Source organism: Aspergillus ambiguus, assembly GCF_047715705.1.
Source record: "Aspergillus ambiguus strain CBS 117.58 unplaced genomic scaffold BDV59scaffold_30, whole genome shotgun sequence".
Lineage (NCBI taxonomy): Eukaryota > Fungi > Ascomycota > Eurotiomycetes > Eurotiales > Aspergillaceae > Aspergillus > Aspergillus ambiguus.
The window spans coordinates 223,622-245,666 of NW_027395543.1; the positions used below are offsets into that span (position 1 = coordinate 223,622).

General features: G+C 53.7%; 6 protein-coding genes across 6 annotated transcripts; 2 read left to right on the top strand and 4 right to left on the bottom strand.

Moving 5' to 3' along the window:
* Positions 1-45: 45 nt before the first annotated feature.
* On the bottom strand, positions 46-5,731 carry BDV59DRAFT_184034 (phospholipid-translocating P-type ATPase). Its single transcript, XM_073690617.1, has 4 exons — positions 4,769-5,731; positions 1,745-4,705; positions 1,460-1,689; positions 46-1,407 (listed from the first exon to the last, which is right to left on the bottom strand). The coding sequence occupies exons 1-4, from the start codon at positions 5,210-5,212 to the stop codon at positions 498-500; spliced, it is 4,545 nt and encodes a 1,514-aa protein (XP_073545472.1). The 5' UTR covers positions 5,213-5,731; the 3' UTR covers positions 46-497.
* Positions 5,732-9,119: 3,388 nt separating this feature from the next.
* On the top strand, positions 9,120-11,454 carry BDV59DRAFT_204184 (uncharacterized protein; the record flags this gene model as incomplete). Its single annotated transcript, XM_073694404.1, has 7 exons — positions 9,120-9,996; positions 10,045-10,146; positions 10,197-10,249; positions 10,302-10,431; positions 10,492-10,570; positions 10,621-10,780; positions 10,828-11,454. 7 exons carry the CDS (start codon positions 9,120-9,122, stop codon positions 11,452-11,454), a joined length of 2,028 nt encoding a protein of 675 aa, XP_073545473.1.
* A 193-nt stretch (positions 11,455-11,647) lies between these two features.
* BDV59DRAFT_194839 (H(+)-transporting V1 sector ATPase subunit E) lies at positions 11,648-12,403 on the bottom strand (the record flags this gene model as incomplete). The annotated part of the gene is made up of 2 exons (XM_073692461.1): positions 11,648-11,798; positions 11,859-12,403. 2 exons carry the CDS (start codon positions 12,401-12,403, stop codon positions 11,648-11,650), a joined length of 696 nt encoding a protein of 231 aa, XP_073545474.1.
* A 296-nt stretch (positions 12,404-12,699) lies between these two features.
* On the top strand, positions 12,700-14,979 carry BDV59DRAFT_184043 (DUF803 domain protein). Its single transcript, XM_073690618.1, has 3 exons — positions 12,700-12,905; positions 12,966-13,103; positions 13,156-14,979. Exons 1-3 carry the CDS (start codon positions 12,864-12,866, stop codon positions 14,779-14,781), a joined length of 1,806 nt encoding a protein of 601 aa, XP_073545475.1. The 5' UTR covers positions 12,700-12,863; the 3' UTR covers positions 14,782-14,979.
* Positions 14,980-15,893: 914 nt separating this feature from the next.
* Positions 15,894-16,689, bottom strand: BDV59DRAFT_204187 (MADS-box domain-containing protein; the record flags this gene model as incomplete). Its single annotated transcript, XM_073694405.1, has 3 exons — positions 15,894-16,175; positions 16,232-16,366; positions 16,444-16,689. The coding sequence occupies 3 exons, from the start codon at positions 16,687-16,689 to the stop codon at positions 15,894-15,896; spliced, it is 663 nt and encodes a 220-aa protein (XP_073545476.1).
* A 1,096-nt stretch (positions 16,690-17,785) lies between these two features.
* On the bottom strand, positions 17,786-20,451 carry gfsA (glycosyltransferase family 31 protein). The gene has a single exon (XM_073690619.1). The coding sequence runs from the start codon at positions 20,026-20,028 to the stop codon at positions 18,397-18,399; it is 1,632 nt and encodes a 543-aa protein (XP_073545477.1). The 5' UTR covers positions 20,029-20,451; the 3' UTR covers positions 17,786-18,396.
* Between the last annotated feature and the right edge of the window lie 1,594 nt (positions 20,452-22,045).

Sequence of the window (22,045 nt, forward strand, 5' to 3'; positions counted from 1 at the left end):
AGCATACATCTAGATAGATTCAATTCACACTTCTCTTGTTGAGATCTTCCATAATATTAACATTCACATAGACCTCCAAGCATGGACCTCATTACTACATGCTGATCTCAAACGCCCAAGCTGGCCTCCAACCGAAAAAATATTGCAGCATAAGCGGGAGACGAGGCGAGGGATGGATGACGCTTCAGAGAAGAAAGTGCGCATTTGAATGCTTTTGTACAAGAACAGTAGAATAAAGGACGAAAAGAAAGGTAAATGCGGAAGAGATCCAAGGAGTAGTAGAATCAGAATGGGAAGAAAAGAGATTGCGCCAACCCACCAGCCGATTCTGTATACCAAACGCCTTCTATCGGGGAATAGACAATGAGGCTCCAGAGTAATTACTCGTCACACAATAAAAACACAGGTGAAATGCGTTGACAAGAAGCGACGAAGAGTCGTGAATAACGAAATGGAAAAAGAAGAAACCAGACCATCAAGTCAGTATATAGTAACAACTAAATGAAATTACCGTTAGGCGGGTGCGTAGGAGGATCGTAGGGACTCTTCAACGGGCTGTGCGGACTCGGTGGCGTCTGAACACCCAGTGAATCGACGCGGGTCATGTCGTTATGATGCATTCCGTAGTCAGGTTGAACGTGGTCAAATGAATGTCGCGTTCGTTCGGGAGAATTGTGGATATAATCCACTGACTGCGGTTGAGGGTGGGGGGCCATGTCAATGCTGGAGGCGTAGTTCGTCCCCGTGCTGCCATTTTGACTCCGCGGATTGTGGGTGTGGTGTGTGGGAGCGACCGAAGGCGCGTATATCTGTTGATCGTCCGAAAATGGGTCTTGTTTCATACTAGGATTAACTGGTTTCCCCAGATCAGAAGAGGTGGCAGATTCATCACTGAAGCCACCAGAGGCAGCAGCAGCAGCCTTAGGGGGAACGAAGGCTTCATACTGATCCAGGTATTTAAATTTGCCCTGAGTGACCTGCTCACGGATGATGTCGACATCGGTAGGGAAGAACACCTTCTGGACGGATTTAATGGCGAACCGAGGGAGGAGACATATCGTGACGGTCAAGAGCAAGACAACCCAGAACGACAAGGCGCCGTAGACTTCCGAGCCGGATTTATAAAACTGTGCAGAGGCTTCGAACGAGGAATAGATGCCGGTCCATGTGAAAATTAGCAGGGAGCTAATAACATTGATCAGAACCGTCAACCAATCCCATCGATACTGGTTCAGCATGATATAAGTGTTGCTAGCAATGACGGCACTGCTAGCAACGACAATACCCATCCGCATCCGGTCGTTGATATTCAAACCATCGTCGTTCACGAATCTTCCGGGGCTGTACAAGAGGTATGGCATGAAGAAACAGATGAGCGACTGGTAGAACCCGTCGAACATGTATAGCCTACAACGCGTCAGCATAAAATTGGCAAGCCAATGGCGAATGCTATACTCACCAGAACTTGAGCTCCGACCATTCCTTTCTTTCAATGCCTCTCATGTACAGTTGCGGAACAGCTAACGACACCTTGTCATCCACATCCTGATCAAAGATTCCCATTAGGATAACAGGCAATGACGTGAAAACAACGTTGACCAAAACGATATAAGTGTAGTCGAACAGGTAGGAACCGTCAAAATCGTTATAGATTGAATACCAGAAGAGGGCGAATGTCCAGACCAAGTTCTGCAAAGCTCGTTAAAATCATCGTTCGGGGTTAGGCTAGGTGAGGGTGGCATACCTTGTAGAAGAAGTTTGCAATCGTTTCTCCCATACGTCGATAAGAGTATCTTCCATGGACAAGAACAAGGCGCTGAAGAAAGCGGAATTGGCCAATGGCATAGTCGGAAGACATAGCAGCTTGTCTACCTTCTTCACCAATGATACCAACACCGACATCAGCTTCTTGGATCATAGCAACGTCGTTGGCGCCATCCCCGATGGAAAGAGCCATGATGTTGAGACCCTGTTTCACCATTCGCACGACAGCAGCCTTCTGGGCAGGGCTGACACGACAGCACAGGACGGACTTGCATTGCTTGCAAAGCATGAGGAATCGTTGTTTCAGATCGTCGCCCAACATCAACTTGAGAGTATCACCGTCAATAACAACGGCGTGGGTCGCTGGGGGTGGCGTGTGGTCCTGGCGAGCAGCAAGAAGTTCCTCGTCGGATCCTGTCAGGCCGAACCGCTGTAGCTGTCGGTCGAGTTCTTGGGATGCTCGCTCAGGTTGACTCTCGGGGATGTTTAAGACGATCAACTCCATGTCGTTATTCAAAAGATTACAAGAGAAGCCAATGTTGATCGCAGTCTCAACTTTATCGCCAGTCAAGACCCAGAGTTTGATGCCAGCATCTGCAAGCAGGGAGATGGTATCGGGGACACCGTCCTGAAGCCGATCCTCAATAGCAGTGCCACCAATAAGCATGAGCTCTTGTTCGATATCACTCGCCACCTGCTCCAGCTTTTCCTCACGGTCCGTAATCGCAGCCGCAGCAATATCATGCTCCTTGCTCCAAGCACGGTATTCCTCTTCGCTAAGCTTTCGATCTGCCACGCAGAGTGTCCGTAATCCTTCACGGGCAAACATCTCCAAATGCTCGGCGGTCTGTTTCCGAAGTTCTTGCTGCTTTCCAGGTGCCAGGCGTTCATAGATGATACTATCCGCACCCTTACAAAAGAGGCGGATGGTTCCGTCCGGCATACGGATAATCGCACTCATTCGCTTTCTCGATGAGTTGAACTCGAGGGTGTTCAAAACCGTGTAAGTGCGTTCCTCGCCCATGACGTTCACGACGAGATCGTCGCCCTGTCGTCCGAGGAGAGTGAAGCCACAATCTCTGGCTGTCGCGACCAAGGCAGCTTCATCTGGGGACTGCGCCTTGAATTCAATCTGCGGAGGATCACCAGGGGTATGCTCTGTAATCACGGTATGGCAAACTGCAAGCGCAAGCATAAAGTGTTCAGTAGCTCTCTTTTGAGCGGCTCCTGACTGCCCGTCCAGGTCAGCGATATAATTCGGTGCAACAAACGTCAGCTTGTCGTCATGCAAATAAGGATTGTCATGAATGCCGCGGAGCAGTTCGAGCATCTTAGCCGTGTCGGTTGCGATCTTCTCGCGAGCCCTGGCGGCCATTCCATCGGCGTCTCCGCCTTCTCGTCGCACCATACCTATTTGAGCCTCCGTGAAGGCCTCGCCATAGGAAACTCCGTTGACAGTACACTTCTTGAAGTCCATGACGTTTTGCGTCAGGGTACCAGTCTTGTCCGAGAAGATGTACTCGATCTGACCGACATCATCAGAGATATTCCAGGACTTGGGAATACACGCGATTTCGAGTTTGTCGTAATACATGAAAACGTCACTATGGATGAAGATAGCCTGGATTGTGCGAACAATTTCGAGGGAGATGTAGAGCGAGATCGGCACCAAGTTCTGGAACAGGATAAGGGCGACCCAAAAGGTGATGATACCGGTGATCGCAGGGGTGCTTCCGTACGACCCAAAGTCGAAGAAATTGAGGGACTTGTCGCTTCGGCTCCAGGCAACACCGTTGACGATACCCGAGACGAGGCACATGAAGAACAGGATGATGAAGTTATAGATGACGTTCCAGTTCAGAGCCTTGGCGAGCTGTGGTCTCTTCGTCGGCGTCACGCCGGAGTTAAGCATGATCTTGGTCTCCTCGCCGGTGAATAGCACGACACCGAGAGCCCATTCCGTGTTCCGCAGGGAGCAACCACGCAAGAGAACGTTGTTGATGGAGATTGGTTCCACCATCTCCTTGCGAGGGGCCTCGGGGAAATCGGGGTCGCGTTGGTCCCAGCGCAGCGCCCCACTGTAGGCGTACAAGTTGGGGTGCGGAGCTTCGCTATCAATGATGAATTCGGCCTTCTCGCAATCTCTGGCATGTCGGACCTGACGACCGCAGTGCAATGCCTGCCGAACTTTCAAATTGGTCTCACCATCCAAGTTCTTCGTTTCCACATAACAAGCGCCATCTGGATCGGACGTCGACAAAACGATAACATCAGCCGGGATAGGATCGCCGTTGTAAAGTCGGACGAAATCACCGACTTTGATGCTCTTCCAGAAGTCACGTTTGAACCTGGCAGTCCCGGGGGTCTGTTTAGCCATGTCTACCACGCTGCCACCTTTCCGAGGCGGCGTAGGGTCGGGGGTGGGGGCAGAGGCCACCAGGCTATTCCGGGCCTTGTCGGGATGGAGGAACTGGCTTTGCTCCCCATTCGATAAAGGCCAGTCGGAGCGCGCGTCGGGGGTGGGAGACGGAACCGGAGTCATCTGGATCGCATCTTGGTCGAGGCCACCGTCGCCTCGTTGGGAGTACATGGACGTACGCGGCGTAACAGTCGTCATGAAGGACGCGCGGCGGTCGGCTTCTTCGGGTTCCTCGCCGTCCTTCTTCTTATTCTTCTGTACAATATCTTTACCGGTGCGATAGGTCCATACGGTGGCGCGCGTACAAGCTTTCTTGAACCGGCGCCAGAGGGAGACGGTATCCTCGCTCGCATTAACATTGTCCCAGTCGATCAAACGGTAGACCGGGGAATTGTTCAATTCGTTGTCTAGGACGGTCCGTCGCCAATCTTCGATGGCGTCTTTAATCGCGGTGACGACGACGATGACGATCAGGGGAACGGTGTTCAGCGCGGGGGTGTCGACACCAAAAATGGGGAAGAACTAAAAGGGACAATCAGTTGGCTGCGGTTTGGGACCGCGAATCCAGGGCAACAGAGGACATACACCCAGAATGATAATGAACAAGAAATAGATGTTGGCAATGTTGTGAAATTGGAACCAGATGTTCATGGGAACAAAGGTTAACGGAGTATACTTGGCGGTGCGGATTTTGTTTCTAGGGTAATTGGCAATCGGACGACCGTCTTCGTCTCTCTCAGATTCCGGGATCGGGGTATTGAAGTAAATCCTTCGATTCCCGGTTTCCTCATCGCCTTGAGCATCCGGGTTTTCGGCGGTGGGTAGGTTGGACCTGCGCTTCTCACTCTTGGATTCATGGCGCTTGTGGAAGCGGTCCATGATGGAGACACGCTTCTTAACACCGCCGGCACCGGGGACCCGGGTTGTGGCCCATCGTTGTCGCTTGGTGGGCTTGGAGATATTACTGCTCACCTCGCGCACATCGTTCCCCGGTTCATTGGCCTCGGGGTCGAAATTGACAGAAGCCATCTAGGCGAGATGGTTGCCCTCGAGGGGGCATATATCGAACGACCGGGGGGTTGAGACTCTAGATATGGAGGGAGAGCATCCGCCCCAATGAGCTGAACCCTCGACAGCAATGGGAGATCGATTGTATGATGATATAGAGTCGTCGGAGGAGCCGGAAGACGGGGGGGTTTAGAAGTATACGACGGATTCGCGACTGAGGCGTTGAAGAATGGACCGGCCAACGGGTGAAACAGGACGAAGACGACGGTCTATACCGAGTAGGAGCCGAGATAGCGTCCAAATCGACAGCGAAGGGAGAAAGTTAAGGACGGTATGGAGGGTATGTCAGATGGCGATGAAACGGGGCCGGAGGGGGAGGGAGGAAAAGGAAGGCGAGTTACCCGAGAAGGGCCATGGGTCAGCGTCTGAGAGATGACGAGAGATTCCAAGGTAGAATGAAGTCGACGAAGTGGAGAGAAAGGGAGGGAGAGAGAGGAGGGGGAGGTAGTGGAGGGGAAGGAGAGGAGAAGGAGATGGAGGAGGAAAAGGAAAAGTTGAGGTTCTCGAGACTCTGGCCTCAACAGCACTGGGACTGGAGGTCGAGTGTCGTATTGATACCGTACGGGGCCACAGGGGCGGGCGGGACCCCGGCATTGACGCGGTCCCGTACGGTAATTCGGCCCCGGAGAACGCGTAAGTTTCCTTCAATATGATCGATCGTCATCTTAATAATGATCTCCAGCATTTCTCTTTTTTACCCTCGTTTTTTCCCTTCTGCTCATGTTTCATATAAAATTGGGAAATATTTATCCATGGTTGATTCTCAAGAGACATAAAAAATATATATATAAAAATCCTCCGAGAACTAGATACCCATCGGTCAGCTCGCGTCGGCGATGCATTCACTGCCAGGTAACAACAACACAAGGCTTGGAATGCATCGCCAACGTGCATAACCGTATTTTACACCCTCCATCAGCATCAACCATCACCAGCCCCCCTCGTCAGCCTGCAAATAAACCCGCTGCATACCTACACTTGGAAAAAAAGTGTTCGGTGGTGGCGAGGATTGATAATCTAGATATCGGACTCCGGGCCCTCGGAAGAGGCGAGTCATCAACCATCGATGGTTCCCGGGACACGACTTGTTCCAACGGTTGCCTTGATATCATCATGGCCCGGATCCCGAATTACTTCCGCTGAACAAAAGGCCGGGAGTATTCTCCTCGATGCGCGTGCGTGACATGCCTACTACATCAACACGACATGTCCAACGGATGTTCCGGCATGGACCAGGGATGCGCCTCTCATGCATTCACATTGGTGGAATGGTGGTCGCCCTGCAGCAACTTCAATTATTTCCCGACCGGTCTGGAGAGACCATGACCTCAGTGGAAAAAATTAGAATTCGTTATCCTTGGGCGAGTTTCCATGGAACCAGCAAATGTCACGAATCCACCCAGTCTCGGAGAATGGAGTCTGAAACGGGCTAAAAAGCTGTCGGGGACGGCACATGCTGGACTCCACCAGGTGAACAGCGTTATCGTTCTGCTTGGAGTTTGCAGTCGGAAGATGACTTTGGTGTACTCCGTAGCAGTATGCAGTGCATGCACTCCATACAGCGTATTCGACAATTCACTCAATCTACTCCGTACTCCGTACTACATCGGTCGTCGACTTCAATATTGTCTCCGTCGGTACCTCACAACTACCCTACTGCATCGAGTATAGTACGGGCTCCATACTTGCGTGTTCCTGTCTATGCTCGTTCCGGGAGGCTGGCGAGATGATCCCTCCGTCGTTGGAATCAGTCCTCCGTAGTCTTGACTCGGGCAGTTTTCTCGAAGCCTTTGAGCTTACGAGGAAAAAAAAAATTTTCCCCTTGACATATCCGATTCCTCGAACGAGTAAGATACGCCGGGAGAAATCGCTGACTACGCAGTACGTACACTGACAATCTCTTGAGGGGTCGCAATGCAATACGCAAGCCCCATCTTGCCGAGCCGCAAATAAATTGCGCGCCCCCCGATTGTCTTCTGGCCTGATGCAAGGTACCCGCCGACCACTTTTCCCCTCTTGCTACAGAATACATACCCCCCATAAAATAATGATAATAATTATGCTCAGGGTAATTATGACGGATGGATTGCCCCCGATCGACCATGAACTGCTGTGGGGCGCCGTGGAAGGTCCAAGTCCGATCTGCACTCCCTGAGCCCCTTAAGCAGTCCCCAATGCGGTGATGATGTGAGACTCTCTGCCTCTCTCCCGCAAGGAGACCCCTCCGTTGGGAAAGTATCTGCTCTCATGGGAACTCCCTGGGCAGTGCGGAGCCGACGAACAGGATCGCGAGGTGAAAAGGCCACTGTGGTCATTCTTCGTGGACATCTTCCCTCTCCCTGGGTCGGATCGAGTCAGGGAAAAACAGATCGATCACTTGATTCACCTGAGATTCCTCATACCAGTCAGACTGAGGGCGTCGAGAGAATTCTGAGACTCGTATTGCGGTTGGCTTTCTGGAAGGACCGTCATCCTATTCCCCCAATTCACGATCTCTTGTCAGTGGAAGCTTAGTCCCCCGTAGCTTTATGATTGACCATGATTGGCATTGTCAAAGGCTTCCTTTAATGTTGGAATGTAATGAACATCAATAACCTTTTACTACGGAGTCTTGCCAGCCTTAGGTCTCTACACCGGAGACGTCAGACAGCTGTCCTAATTTTTCTTACCTCGTGTCAGCGAGAGATGCTGCACTAAATATACCGGCCGGTTTTCGAGGTTAGTGGAAAGTCATGGGGATACTACAGGCAACTTTACAATAGCTCCATGGAACCAATTCACTCGACACCCATAATCCAGTCTTGAGCACCCTGCTTGACTGGTCTGCCCTCAAGATGATTGTCACCACCGCTTCTCCCGGTGGATTCTGTATCGTCGCTTGACATTACTGTCTCGCCCTTTCCTCCCCTCCCAGCCATCTGTCTGAATATATGACTTCAAGCGGGTGGCCTTCACAGTTGCGTGCAACCCATCCAAAATCTTCATTCGATGCCATAATAGACGTTTCTGGATCGGGTAACGGCTGGAAGCGTATCTGGATATCGAAAAATGCAGGGCCGACTGGAAGACTGGGCAAATGAACGCTTGAGCTAAATCCATCATCGTCAACAGTAGAGTAATCTTTTCGGAACCTCGACAAATGGCTATATGGAAACAAACGGTGAGGACAGTCGCGGTGGACTTTGAGCAAGGCCGTACCAATAACCCCTAGCATTTGTTAGTCTATCTACTGGGGTGTTGGTTCGAGACGTTCAATCGGAATGTCATCACTGAGAACATTAGGGATGTTAGACAGGTTGCATCATCGATCTAGAGATCTAGTTACCCAGAGGTTGAACGGAGCTTCATTGCTTTCTTATGTATATCAGATTATACTTGGATTTGTAGGGACTGGAAAGCAAAGGTGGGGGGGGTTTACAAGTGCCTACTATCGTACTGATGCTGATAAAAGCAGCTGCAGAAATACGTAGCAGAGTCCACATGATATGTTGAGGGAATCGTTCTCTGGATGTTATGATTCTCTATCAAGTTGTTTTGACAATGTGCATCTGTTCTTGCAGCGTAAACACCTTGGACTTTCTATAGGATGTATACAAGAACCTGGGAAGATGGATGAATATATATCGGAGTATATCAGAACCTCACCACCCCGCCACAATATCTTGAGAACACCCCATATATAATCCAGGCAACGTCATACACTATTTAATACAGTCCATCAGTTCCTGGTAGAATTAATCCAAGTCGTCAACCCCGTGCAGATGGCAAGGAAGTATGAGAGCGGAACCCAGCGGCCTCAGGCTGCAAACCCCATCAAACTTCCCCAATATCAAACCCACTTCTCCTCCTCATCACTTACTTGGCTGCCATGTCGCGGAAAATCAGCCACTTCTTCAAGCCGCCTGATTTTTCCTTACCCAACCGAGATCCTTCGTCGGACTCTCGTGAGGATCGCACGGCCCCACCTCTCTCTTTCTCATCGCCCCTCACTGAGCGGCGAGCCAACAATGCCTCATCTCCACAGACCCCAAATGCCGCAGGTTCCCAACTAGAAGCCTCTCTATTGCGCTCGCTCAGTGAGGAGGCCGAAAGCCAAACTTCTCGCGACCCCCTGAAGAGCGGCCAATATGTCCAGAGTGCCTCCTCAGATGCAGCATCGAGCTTCAACTCCACCCAGCGCGTTGTCAAGAACGGCAAGGAAGTAGTGATTAGCTCCGATGGCGAAGACACGGACTCCATCGCGTCTCTGGAAGCGCCGGACACGCTCCTCATGCAGCTTGCCACCCCAAGCAACGCGAATGAGACTGAAACGGCGATCGAGAACAAGTCGACCTCCAATATATCCCGCCGTTCGCGGCCCTCAAAAGAGAAATCGTCCAAGACCCGTGCACCACCCCCAACCTATAGAAACACCCTGGACAGTCTCGTCGTAGAGGCAGTCGACGACAACGAAACAGAGACCAAAATTGCCAAGTTCAAAGCCGCTCAGAACGAGAAGTCCCGAAATAGCAGCGGACCGAACTGGGCTCAGAAGGGCCAGTTGAGCGAAGGTATACTGACCTCAGCGTTTGGCGACCAGGATGGCGAAGGCAGCCTACAGCGTCTCCTGGATGCTGTTCGTCGGACGGAAGCGTTCGATCTGGAAAAGGCCTGGTTCTTCTTCGACTATGGGAACAACATGGCGCCTCCGCTCGAATTTCCCCGCGATTCCTTCTACCCCGACACATACATGTCTGTCCTACGGGGTGAGTGTATTGACATCCGCGCAGTCAAGTAAATACTAACTCTCACAGAGCCGGACTCCAGAGAGCGGGCATTCTTCTCAGGCATAGTTGATGTCGCGCTCTCTCGAGGACGTCTCCCTGATGAATTGATCACATGGTTATTCAACACAGGTTTGTTCACCCGCCACGGCCATACCCACGCACTGACCGTTCCACCGTAGTACCGTCCGAGCCACGGGATAGTCTGAGGCACTCATATTGCAGAGCGCTCAAGGTGGGTCTGTTATACCCATTGAGTATTCATCCGCTTGCTTATCTTTCCCTAGAGCACACGCGCGGATAGCATCCGGTCTCTCATACGCCCGAGTCATATCGACACCCTGTTCCAGCGGCTTGGGGCAACTCCCAAAGCGTTGGCCGTTTGCGAAGAAGTGACCCCAGACGCCCTCCCAAAACGTAACCATTGCCCCCCCCCCCCCCCCCCTCAGCGCTGCTACGCGGTACTAACGGTGGTAGATAACATTCTGCGGGGGGACGCGCAACACCGCAGCTCATTGCTATCTATCCTCGATCTGTTTAGCGGTGCTTCGAATTCGTAGTTAGCCCTAAATGTGATTTATTGAGACCATCTCTGACACAGCTTAGATTTGCCACCGACACGCGCAAACACATCCTCAGCCTCCTATTCCGCCTCACCCTCGACATTTCTCTAACTAGTAACGTCACGATATGCTCAGGGATAGAAAGAGCTATTTCTGCAATACTCGACAGTATCTCCCGTGACGACGATTCCGCTGATGACTGTGTAAGTTCGGCTTAATTCACCTACCAGCTCTTATTAACGACAACTAGAAACAACAGCTCTGCATGCCCGCATACGACACAATCAAGGATCCCGTCTTCCAAAGCCGCATGATCAGACACATTCTCCCAACCTCATCCTGGATCGCGGATCTCCGCGCTCGCCTCGCACTGGCCTTCCTCACCGGCGATGCGGAACCTCTCAATGACACAGCAGACACAATGACATGCATGAGACGAATCACTGAAGTCCTCAAGGACAGGCGATTCAACATGAAACGATATAAAGGCAAGGCTGAAGCCGACTACGACTACGGCGAGCTTGCAGCCACTACGACGCTGCTAAATGTCGTGATCGATTCCGGGTGGTCTGGGCTTGACTTCCCCAGCAAGGATGCCGAGCGGGATTTCAACACCGAAGTGGATACGCTGGCGGACCGAATCAAGAAGATCTTCACTTCGATTGAGGATTCCGGGGCGTCTCATCTCAAGCGGACGCTGGCCAAGGAAGGCCTAGAGGCGTTGCACTATCGGATTGTGTACTCGGTCAGGTCGAAGCCACGTCCGAAGAAGTCTCTTTTTGGACCACGAGAAGAAAGGCAACCCTCGGTCCATACGTGGTTTTCCACCGTCCCTGGGGGCACGAGGATCCCTTTTCGAGGACATGAAGAGGGGTGACACAAGGGGTGAAAGCTCGTGACGGGTCTGGCAAAGCTGTCCGCCAGACAATGCAGTAGATCGTCAGGTAATGGAAATTGAAGTCATAGATGATCAGAAACTCTGTACAATGCTATGCGGACTCCGCCACAGAGGAAGGCACGTAGATACAAGGGGGTAACAAGCAAGGCTGCAACGTAGAACAAAGCGACGTCTAATCGTAGAATCTCCGGTTCGCGTTCTTCCCGAATAGCGTCTCCCGGACGGCGGGAAGAGCGTCGATTTCCAGCAACCGCAGGCGTTCTTCGAAGGTGTTGTTGATCTCGATCTTGCCCTGACCACCGACCACGACCACGCCCCCAGCGCTACAGTCAATGTTAGTAACGATCTCGACGTGCGCAAGACGAGAGCAGGTCAAAACTTACGATCCCTCCGGCAGGGGTTCGGCCTCGTCCAGCTCGGCCGACGTGTCCTTGCCAACCGCGTCCTTGAACTCCTTCTCCGCCTCGCCGATGGCCTTCTTCACGGCGTCATAGTCCTTCTTGCGGGCCCGGATGGCTACCTTCTCCTCATTCAGGGCGTAGAGGCCTTCGAGGATGAGGCCCTTCAGCACGGACTGATATCTCTTAGCGTCTTTGCCAGCAATCCCGGAGATCTGGTCGCGGGCTTGCTGGAAGAGGTCGTCGAGCAGCGCCTGCCGAGAGGAGAGCACGCGAAGACGGGTGCGGTTGGCGAGGGTGGAGCGGGTAATCTGCTGGGACATGGCGGCCTGCTTGAACTTCTTCTCGTAGAGGGTATCGATGGCGGCGGTTTCTTGACGGACGAGCTTGGACTTCTCGATGGCGAACTCCTCGTCGGCTTTCAGTTGAATCTCGCGGGCCTTCTCCAGAGCTTCCTGGCGGATGAAGGCGGTCATCTTGCGGAGCTCACCCGCGACCTGATCATCGGAGAGGGCATGGGTCTGCGACATGGTGGAGGAGGCTGAGGGTGTAAGGAGTCAGCATAGAGCTCCGAAACTGAACACATATTGCGGAAGAGGAGGGGGGAGTAAACCAACCCGGGGGATATTCGAGGAGGGGTAAATTAGTTGAGGAATAAAATAATCAATCGGGGGAGGTTTGGGTTGAACAGGGTGGAATGACAGGAGAACGAGGAAGAGAGAGAGAGGAAGAGACGTTGCAGGCGGATCGGCTGATCACGGCGTGACTTGTCTTATCTCATCATCTTCCCGCCCGCATGAGCTTCTTCCTCTCCTCCTCCTCTCCCCCTCCATCTTCTTCCCTTCCCCAATCTTCTTCTCTTTCTTCTTCTCCATATTGCTTCTCCTCTGCTGGCTACTCATCATGGCGACTCTCGCTCGTGTTCTCCTCCGCCCCTCGCTTTGAATCTTCTCTGCCTCTGTGGCCAATGCGTCAGACGAATCCACCAAGATGGGCAATCTGGGTGGTCTGTCGCCCCAGGGGAGTGTCGCGGTATGTGTAAATGCATTGTATTCCTGGAATGGTCCTGACGGTGCGACTGACGACGTCCAGGTCGGAGTGATCATCGGGTTGATCTCGACGAGTCTTCAGGCCATCGGGCTCACCTTCCAGCGCAAGTCGCATATCCTCGAGGACGAGAAGTTCCCTAACGATCTCCGACGGCCTCCATACAAACGTCGACGATGGCAGGTAAGCCGCTGCATTCGCTGGACGCGCCCAGGACGCCTCTAATAGCCGACAGGTGGGCATGCTGATGTTCGTCATCTCGAACATCGTCGGCAGCACCATCCAAATCACCACCCTTCCGCTCCCGGTGCTCTCCACCCTGCAAGCTTCCGGCCTGGTCTTCAACACCATCTTCGCTACCCTCATCCTCGGGGAACCGTTCACTAGATACTCGCTCATCGGCACCGTGCTCGTCTGCATCGGGGCCGTGCTCATCGCCATCTTCGGCGCCGTCGGAGAGCCGGCGCATACCCTCGACCAACTTCTCGAGCTGCTGCAGCGTCGCAACTTCGTCCTCTGGATGGTGGGGACCGTCATCATGGTGCTGGTCATCTACGCCGGGTCCAAGCTGCTCAAATACCTCACCCCTCCGTCTCGGTCGAAACACGCCGCCGTCCACCACCCCTACATCATCCCCATGGCCCACGGCCGGGTCCGCCTCATCCGCGGTCTCTGCTACGGCCTGATCAGCGGCATCCTGTCCGCGCATACCCTCCTCATCGCCAAATCCGCCGTGGAACTGCTGGTCCGGACCATCGTGGATCGCGTCAACCAGTTCAACCGCTGGCAGTCATGGATCATCGTCCTGGCGATGATCGCGATTGCGCTCCTGCAGCTGTACGCCCTCCACCGGGGCCTGAAACTCTGCAGCACCAGCGTCCTCTACCCCTTCGTCTTCTGCATCTACAACATCATCGCCATCGTCGACGGCCTGATCTACTTCCGCCAGATGTCGCAGCTGGCCGGACTCCATGCCGGACTGATCGCCCTCGGGACCCTCATCCTGCTGAGCGGAGTGCTCTGCCTCTCGTGGCGGTTAGAGGTCATCGACAGCCACGCCGGCGTGACCGTGGGCGGACCCTCCCAGACGGCCCTAGGCCCGGGCATGAGCCTCCTCGAGGACCGCCCCGCCTCCTCCCTCGAGTACCCCCACCGACCCTCCGACGAGGAGTCCCTCCCCGGCGAGCGCGAGCCCCTCCTCCGAGCGCCCTCTCGCCACGCCACCCATCAACGCACCCCCAGCCTCCCCCAAGTCCCCGCGGGCCCGCAACGCACCTCCGCCGACGTCGACCCGGCCTCCATCTGGGCCGAGCTGGACGACTCCGACGACTCCCCCCCTCCCTCCTTCCCGTTCCCCCGCGCCACCGACCCCTTCAAGCCCCGACCGCGCAGCAAGACCGGGTCCCTCGTCCGAGACGGCCCCGGCGGTTCGCTGCGGGGGGGCGCCCCCCGCCCCGGCTCAATCCACTGGACGTCGCAGCGCCGGGTGCCGCCCTCCATCAACGAGGTCCGCCGACAGCGTCGCACCTCCGCCCCGGTGCTGCACGACGCCATTCCCCCAAGCAACCCGATCCAGACCCGCCTCTCGTCCATCGGCCCGTTCTTCGAGGCCGCCCGGGACCGACTCGTCAGCTACGGCACGCAGGAGGACCGCTCCGACGAGCCCTTCCGGACGAGCAATCGCCGTGGCCGTCGCGAATCCGCGTCCGCGTCCACGGCGACGGCGCCGGCGACGTCGTCCCCTCCCGATGTGCCCGCTGGCCCGAGGCGCACGTTGAGGGACGCCTGGCATGCCGGGGTTGAGTATTTTTCGCGGATGACCGGCCGAGATGGGCCGGCTTCACGCGAGGGCCGTGGATAGATTCCACGTCGTTATTTCCTGTTCGATATATACACCGCACGACTGTTTGTTCTTGGGTTAAGAATCGTGTCTGGTTTGGACGGGCAGATGAGACTCCTGATGTACTACGATGATACCTTTGTTTAGATGGTTTGTAGACGTTAGAGCGCCGACCAGGTCGGTTGTAATCAATCAAATTGCCAAATTATACATCCACTACGGAGGACGTTCGAGACTTAAACGCTACATACTACATCACCAGCACGCGACGGACTCGACCATACACATACTTCCTATAGGCACAGGGCCGATTCATAATCACTAGCGGAAAACACAATATACTTCTGCTACCTCTCGATACCTAGCGACCAGGGCCGGAAGGATGAAAGGGACACGACAACGCAAATGAGACAGGAGAGATCAGGATAAACATAAACACGGAGATTCAACGCAGTCACAGACGACAAATTATAAAAGGATAAAAGGGGAACACATGACACAGATCAACAGAAGCCACTCACTTCGCCAGGAGGAAAGATAAAAGGAAAAGAAGGGAAGAGGAAAAAAAAGGAAGAAAGCACCAGAAACACCGCCACGTCCGCACCGTCGTCTAGGTGATAATTAGGAGATGGACGAAAAGGAAATAATTAGTAGCCTCTTTGGAGTCCAGAACAAAGTTGCCCGCATCCTTCGTTTTCATCATCGTTGGTGGCTCCCTTTTTTTCGGTTCTTTTTTTTTATCCCTTTCGGGGGTTCCTCATTGATATAAAACGCATTTCCACAGGCGAAGGCAGGGGGAATGTTGCGAACACCGAGATCAGCAATCCCGAGACATGCACCAGGTTGAGCCACAGCTCATGATATACACAGGTTACATGACAGGGATATGAACTGATGACTTTTTTTGCGGATTTTGTTGAGCGAGTATGTGAATCTCGGTGATATACGGCGAAAGACAGGCAAAAGACAAAAAAAAGAACTCGAGGTGGAGAGGATCAAATGGGTGGCAATTGGATTGGTTGGGTATCAAAGAAAGGCCAGTGGTATGCAGGGCAGTGACCGAGGAGGCGGAACGACAACTTCTCTGGACTCCACAGCTCCCTAGGGCGGATGGTAGACAGAGGACGAACTGTCTACGCGGTGGGTTGATGCTGAGGGGGCATGCGGTTCCCGACGGGCATACCGGGGTACTGACCACCGGCCTGCTGCTGCTGCTGTTGGAGGTTCTGGTAGTAGGCCATCTGCTGCTGCTGTTCGTTGGTCATGTAGCCGGGGTGCATGCCAGCGGGACGGGGCATGGTCTGTTGCTGGGGGTTGACGCTGTTGTGGGCGACGTCCTCGGGGGCCTCGGCGGGCACCTCGGGGGCGTCGACCCCGTTCTCACTGGTGGCCGGGTCGGGAGCATTCAGACAGGCCTGAGGATGATGATTAGAGAGAGGAGAGGACGAAAAGGGGTTGACGGGAGACTTACTTGGATGAGGTTCTTGCCTTCGGCCTTGGTGACGAGCGGTTGCAGCTTGGGGGTGGTGAAGGTGTAGACGAGACCAGTCTCGGACACGACGAGGAGGAGAACCTGAGTGCCGGTGAGGACGGACAACTCATAGGCCTGGAAGAGGTTAGAAGACGACAATTGATGGTGGGGTGGTGACGAGGAGGAAGCCGATGGGCTCAGACGCGACGGACCTTCTTCATGATACCGGCCTTCCGCTTGGAGAAGGTGATGTGGCGACGCGACTTATCCTGGATGAACTTGATCTCGATCTTTCTACGCTCACGACCAGGCTTGTCATCATCATCGTCGTCGTCGTCGGCGCTCATACGCGAACGCTTGGTCCCGCGGTTGTCAGCGGCGCCGTTCCCGGCGGCCTGCTGCAGGTCATCCTGAGTAGGAGACGGGTTCTCCTCACCGACGGCAGTGATGTCGGCCATGACGTGGGGGGAAGATTAGGGGGGAGAAGATTGACTAAAGGAAGAGAGAGGGAGCAGAGGAAGAGAGAGGGAGAAGTTGGAGAATGGATCTGGGGAAGAGAGATGCCCAAAGAGGAATGATGCTGTTGAGGGGGGAGGATGACCAAATCGAGTAACGCGTTTGCTTCGCAGGGTTTGGTTTGGGTTCGAGACGAGAAGAGGAAAGAGAGAAAGGGAAACGAGGGGAGAAGAAGAGGAAGTCGGTGGCGGGAAGGGAAGGCGGTGGGTCAGGTGATCTTACCGTATGCACCTGTATTATTACCGACGTACCAGATAGATGACCGTTCTATGATTCCTCCTCCTCTTTATTCCTATCAACTACTATCCTACGAGGCTATTAAGGCCGTTCTAGATACCCTCGTAGGATTTTTTTTTTATCTTAAGGATAACATCCCTACTGGCAGCCGGGAAGCTTGGGTCAGTATCAATACGTACAGCACACCCTCCTCGATCTGATTGGTGCCGCTCTCCGGCATTCTCGTCCATTCCCATCGCCGCCACGTAATCCTTCCGGCCAGTCACAATCCGGCAATCGCCTCGGAATGTCTGTATCAGGATTCCTTACCAAACGCGCCCATTCCAACGGCCAGCCGCAGTCCCACCGTCCAAAATAGAAGCAGTCACGGTTTAGTCTGTTGGACCCTGAGGTAGTTAGTTATACACGTTCCATCCATATGGAAATCAATATCCACCCCACATCCATCTGTCGACAGAATATTAGTCCATGAGATTCTTTCGTCAACATGCAGCGTTCGGGAACTCTGCAGCATCATGATCCAGGCCCTGAGATCTCGATCCTCTCGGTCCAATAACGACACCGGTATCGGAGATCTTCCTGCACGTCTATCGATCGAGGACGAATGAGTCAACCTACAAGAGGTAGAATTATGCAGGGAACCAGACAAGGAATATGAAGTATACCTACAGGATCCAACGGTTTCCCTCCCCAATATGCAAAGACCACGCACTTGGTGTAAGACATATAACCCTATTCTTTCTGAAACCCCCCTGAAACCAACACTATCTAGACCCGAGATGCAAGACAACAATTTCCATTAAACTAAAATCCCATCATCCGTCTAATCTAGGGCTTAACTCATAATATTCTGGCATAATCACAAATGCGCTAATCTCCAAAGCAACAGCCACCGGGACATGGCCGGAAAATTCTATTTTTACAAATGCATCAAAGACCTCCGCAAGCAAACCCAAAGACAGGGGCAAAAGAAAAGTAGAAGGGTAAAAAAAAAAAAAAGTTCAAGGTCAAGGAAAGGTCGGTCGACTCGTGAGAAGTTCCACATCAATCAAGGGTCTCGAACGAGACATATGCTCTTCGCTGAAAACCACCAGTTCCGATCTTTGACTGCGCCATTCTGGACTCCGCCAATTCAACGCCGGGCAAATGAACAATCAAAACAATGGATGCCGAAGGGGTCCCTGGTCGAATGAGATCCCGGCCGGACCTCTGTTCGTAGCGGACGTAGTGGTGGAGTACAAGACAGAAAAGAAAGGGGTCAAAAGAAGGAAGGAATGATAATCATGTGCAAGAAGCGAAGAGAGTTTAAAAAAAGAAGAATCGAGAAAAAATAAAGGTCTCCACAGATCCCAAGGTCCAGCCTCGGCATCGGTTTGGGTGGTGTGTTCTCACTTGATCGAGAAACTCCGTAATCACTGGTGTCGGTACTGGTTGACGGCGTAGTCTCTCACGCCAGCGCCACCCCCCCCTTTCGGTCCGAGCCAGACAATCTCAATCACGCTGTGGCCCTCGTCTTCTTCCCGCACATACCACTGATGCACGTTGTCACCCACCACAAAGGCCTCCCGCAGGAGCCACCGGTCCTTGGTCACTCCGTCCTGATCCCGCCAGCGGAGCGGACCCAGACGGGCCTCGTAACCCCGGGGATCTTCTTCCCATGTCTTCTCGGCGTGGTCGAAGTTGATCGCATCATCCGGGGTATCCTCGTCGTAGGTGTACTTCACGAGGGAGTAGCCGTTGGTGAACACCCAGAAGGTGCGGGTGGATTTGCCGGTGGAGTTGTTGATGATTTCCTCCTGGTCGAAGACCCAGCGACGGAGAACGGAGCGGCGACCGGCCGCGGCAGCCACGGTGGTCATCTTGACAACATCCTTGGAGTACCAACTGTTCCAGTGGTGGAGGGATTCGATCTTGCGGCCGGACTCGTAGACCCCATCGACCTCACCCTTCATGTCCATCTGGTACAGGGAGGGCCAGAGGGTCAGAGGAGTATCACCGTAGCGCTGGATGCACTGACCCAGCTTCTGGTCACCGGGCTGCTCCCCCCAGGACTGGCACTCGTCGTAGTACTTCTCCAGCACATCGAGAAGGGGCTTGGAGACGAAGACACCGGCGCCACCGAAGGCGATGTGGCCAAAGGTGTCGACCTGCCAGCTCGCCTCGGAGAGGGCCCCGATGTAATGCTTCTTGTTCACATCGAAGAGCTTCAGCTCCTGGGCGATGGTGGGGAGGGAGAGGAAGAAGGTGTCATCGTCGATGAAGCTGACCCAGGTGGTCTGGGGCCGCTTGGTGCGGATGATCTCGGCGAAGGACTGCACCAGACCGAAGTAACGCGCGGTGAAGTCGAGGGGAGACTGGATCAGGGTGAGGTCCAGGCCCCGGTTCCGGAAGTAGGTCTCCTGCTTGGGGATATCGTCGTCGGACTCGGGCACCAGGACGATGATGCCGGCCTTGGTGTTACCGTAGGAGTAGAGGAGCGAAGGCAGGAGACGGTCGAGGCGGTCGGCGGTAGTGGCCAAACCGAAGAGGATCTTGTCGGTCTCGTCGACCTCGTCGTCGGCGGCCACGTCCACGTCGATGATGGGGGGACAAGGCATGGCGGACTCCTGGTTATCGGGGGAGATGACCATGCCACGCTCGAGGACGGTCATGGGTGGGAGCACGGGGACTTCGACCTCCTCGAGGGAGCTGAATTCGGTCTTGGGAGAGACGTGGTGCGGACGGAAGTAGGCACGGGTGTAGTTCTTGCGCGGCAGCCACTCGGTGAAGGGCAAGGGAGGCATGACGCCGGGGTCGACCTCGCAGGTCTTGGAGGCGGGCGAGGGAGGCGGAGCGGCGGTGGGTTGCGAGAGGTGAATCTGGGGGGCATTCTGGGTCACCCGGTCAATGGGGTGTTTGAAGCGCGTGAAGGCGGCATTATCGAAGCGCTGGATGGCGAAGAAGAAGAAACCGATGGAGAAGAGGGCAATGAGGGGAAAGACGGTCTTGAGGCGGAACATGGGCATCTTGGGGAGGGATGGAGGATTGACGGCTTGTTTCAACATGAAGGAGCCGGGATTAGAAGGGAGAAGGAAGGAAAAACATCAATGAACGAAAGTGTGAGGGGGGAAGAGGGAGACAGCACGACTGGACGAGGTCCAGGGCTTTGGTCGAAAGGTGGATGGGGGGGAGAGAGTGAGGGGGGGAAGTAGAGAGAGGGAGAGGTGTGAAGAGGAAGAAGGGAAGAAGAGAAGAAGAGAGGTGTGGTAAGGTAAAAGGTAAAAGGTGACGGAGGGGAGAGCGAGGATGAGAGAAGGATGAAGACAGGAGACGATGGACGGATTGGACCACGGGTTGGGCTGGGGCCAAAGCTCCTCCCAAATGAAGCCGGGTAATTTGCAGTACGGGCGATTCCACCGTGGGAGTGGAGAGAGTCGGGACCTGGAAGACAGGAAAGAAAAAGGGAAAAAAAGGGAAAAAGGAAGAAGAAGAAGAGGACAGCATGATTGATTCCTAATTTATTCTCCCCCAATTTATTTGAATATTCTGGATGGGATTTTGAATTTCTCTTGCAGATCCCCAAAAAATTTAATGTTCCCCACTGGGTATGTGGTATTTTTCAATCCACGATACCCGTATCTACAGGACAACCACCTTAAATCCAAGGAATTCTCCTATAGAATAGACACTTTAGAAATATAGATCCGGGAATACTCGATTACTCCAACTAGACAAACTACAGAACTCCTAGGCTCTGAGGTATGCGGTGCTTCCTCTACCCGCATACGGCACGATGAAGTATGCTGTTTGCGGTAACTCTCAATCTCGTAGAATCGCTGACATCAAGACTCTCTGCTCAAAGCCTACTGAGTAGTTAACTCTCCTAGACAGAGGACAGATAGAAACAAGTACACCTAGACAATTACCCAGGTCTGCGTACCCTCCGACTACACCGTACGCTGTACGTACATCTTAAAAATAATCCAGCGATCAGCGGACTGCCCGCCCTCCCGACCACTCACCGACGCCGCTTCCGCCCCACGGGCCGCGTGTCCCTTTCCGACCACCGCCCATCTGGAGGTTCGTGATTTATCTGAATATTAGTCGTTTCGGATCCTACTGCGTACTGCGTACGCAGCACTCAGAGTATAGGCGTCCATTCAACTACGCCCTCGACTTAATCATCATACGCTGCACCCTTCGTACTCGTAAGTAAGGCAGCCTGTTCTATTTTCTCACCTCCAGACACGGCCTCAGTGGCAAATACTCTCTCAGCCACCACCTGGTCGTGGATCGAAGATCAGCTCAACTCTTCGCCGTCCCCTTCATCCTACGATCCAATAATAAACATCCCGCTGCAGACACAGACGACGCGTCAGTCCAGAGACCGTCTGACGAGGGGCTTCATCCCAGCCCTGTCTCCGTCCGAATACTCCGGAGAGATCTCTCACCCTACCATGTATATCCCTCCAATATCTTCCACCACTTGAGATCCTTCTCCAGTCGATCCCCCTTCGACTCCCCTCTTCTCCCCCCGTACCTCTGCAGGAGGATGCTTCATCCCACTTGGCACCTGTCACACTCAATAGTCCCTCCTTTTTTCTTTTTTCTTTTTTTTTTTTTTTGGCATACAGGATACCCGCAGCGAACAGACGCCAGGTACGTCACCCGTGTAATGCCACCAGATTGGCTTGTCCAACCCATCTGGCCCCCCTGATCTTCACTCTCCCATCCGCGGAACGCCGTTCTCTCCCTTTCTATGGACCGTTCCACCGCCACTGAGATTACGGAGAAGGCCCAGTTCTTGCCAGGGAAGTAGTGTCCGCCAAGATATCCACCTCTGAAGACCCTATTTCTTCTCCCTTTGGGGGGGCAAAATATGGATACTCCCTCCCCCTTTCAGGTCAGGTTCGTTCGACTCGGCCTCGTTGCTCCCAGGGTCCCGGCATTTGTCCGTGTCGTTTGATACAGGTCCGCTCCAGGGTCTAACCACCCATAACCCTCAACTCCCGTATGCGATGCATCGTAGGTTTCGTCTGTTCCCCTCTTCTCCGTTGTACGGAGAAAGTGCCGGACCACCGG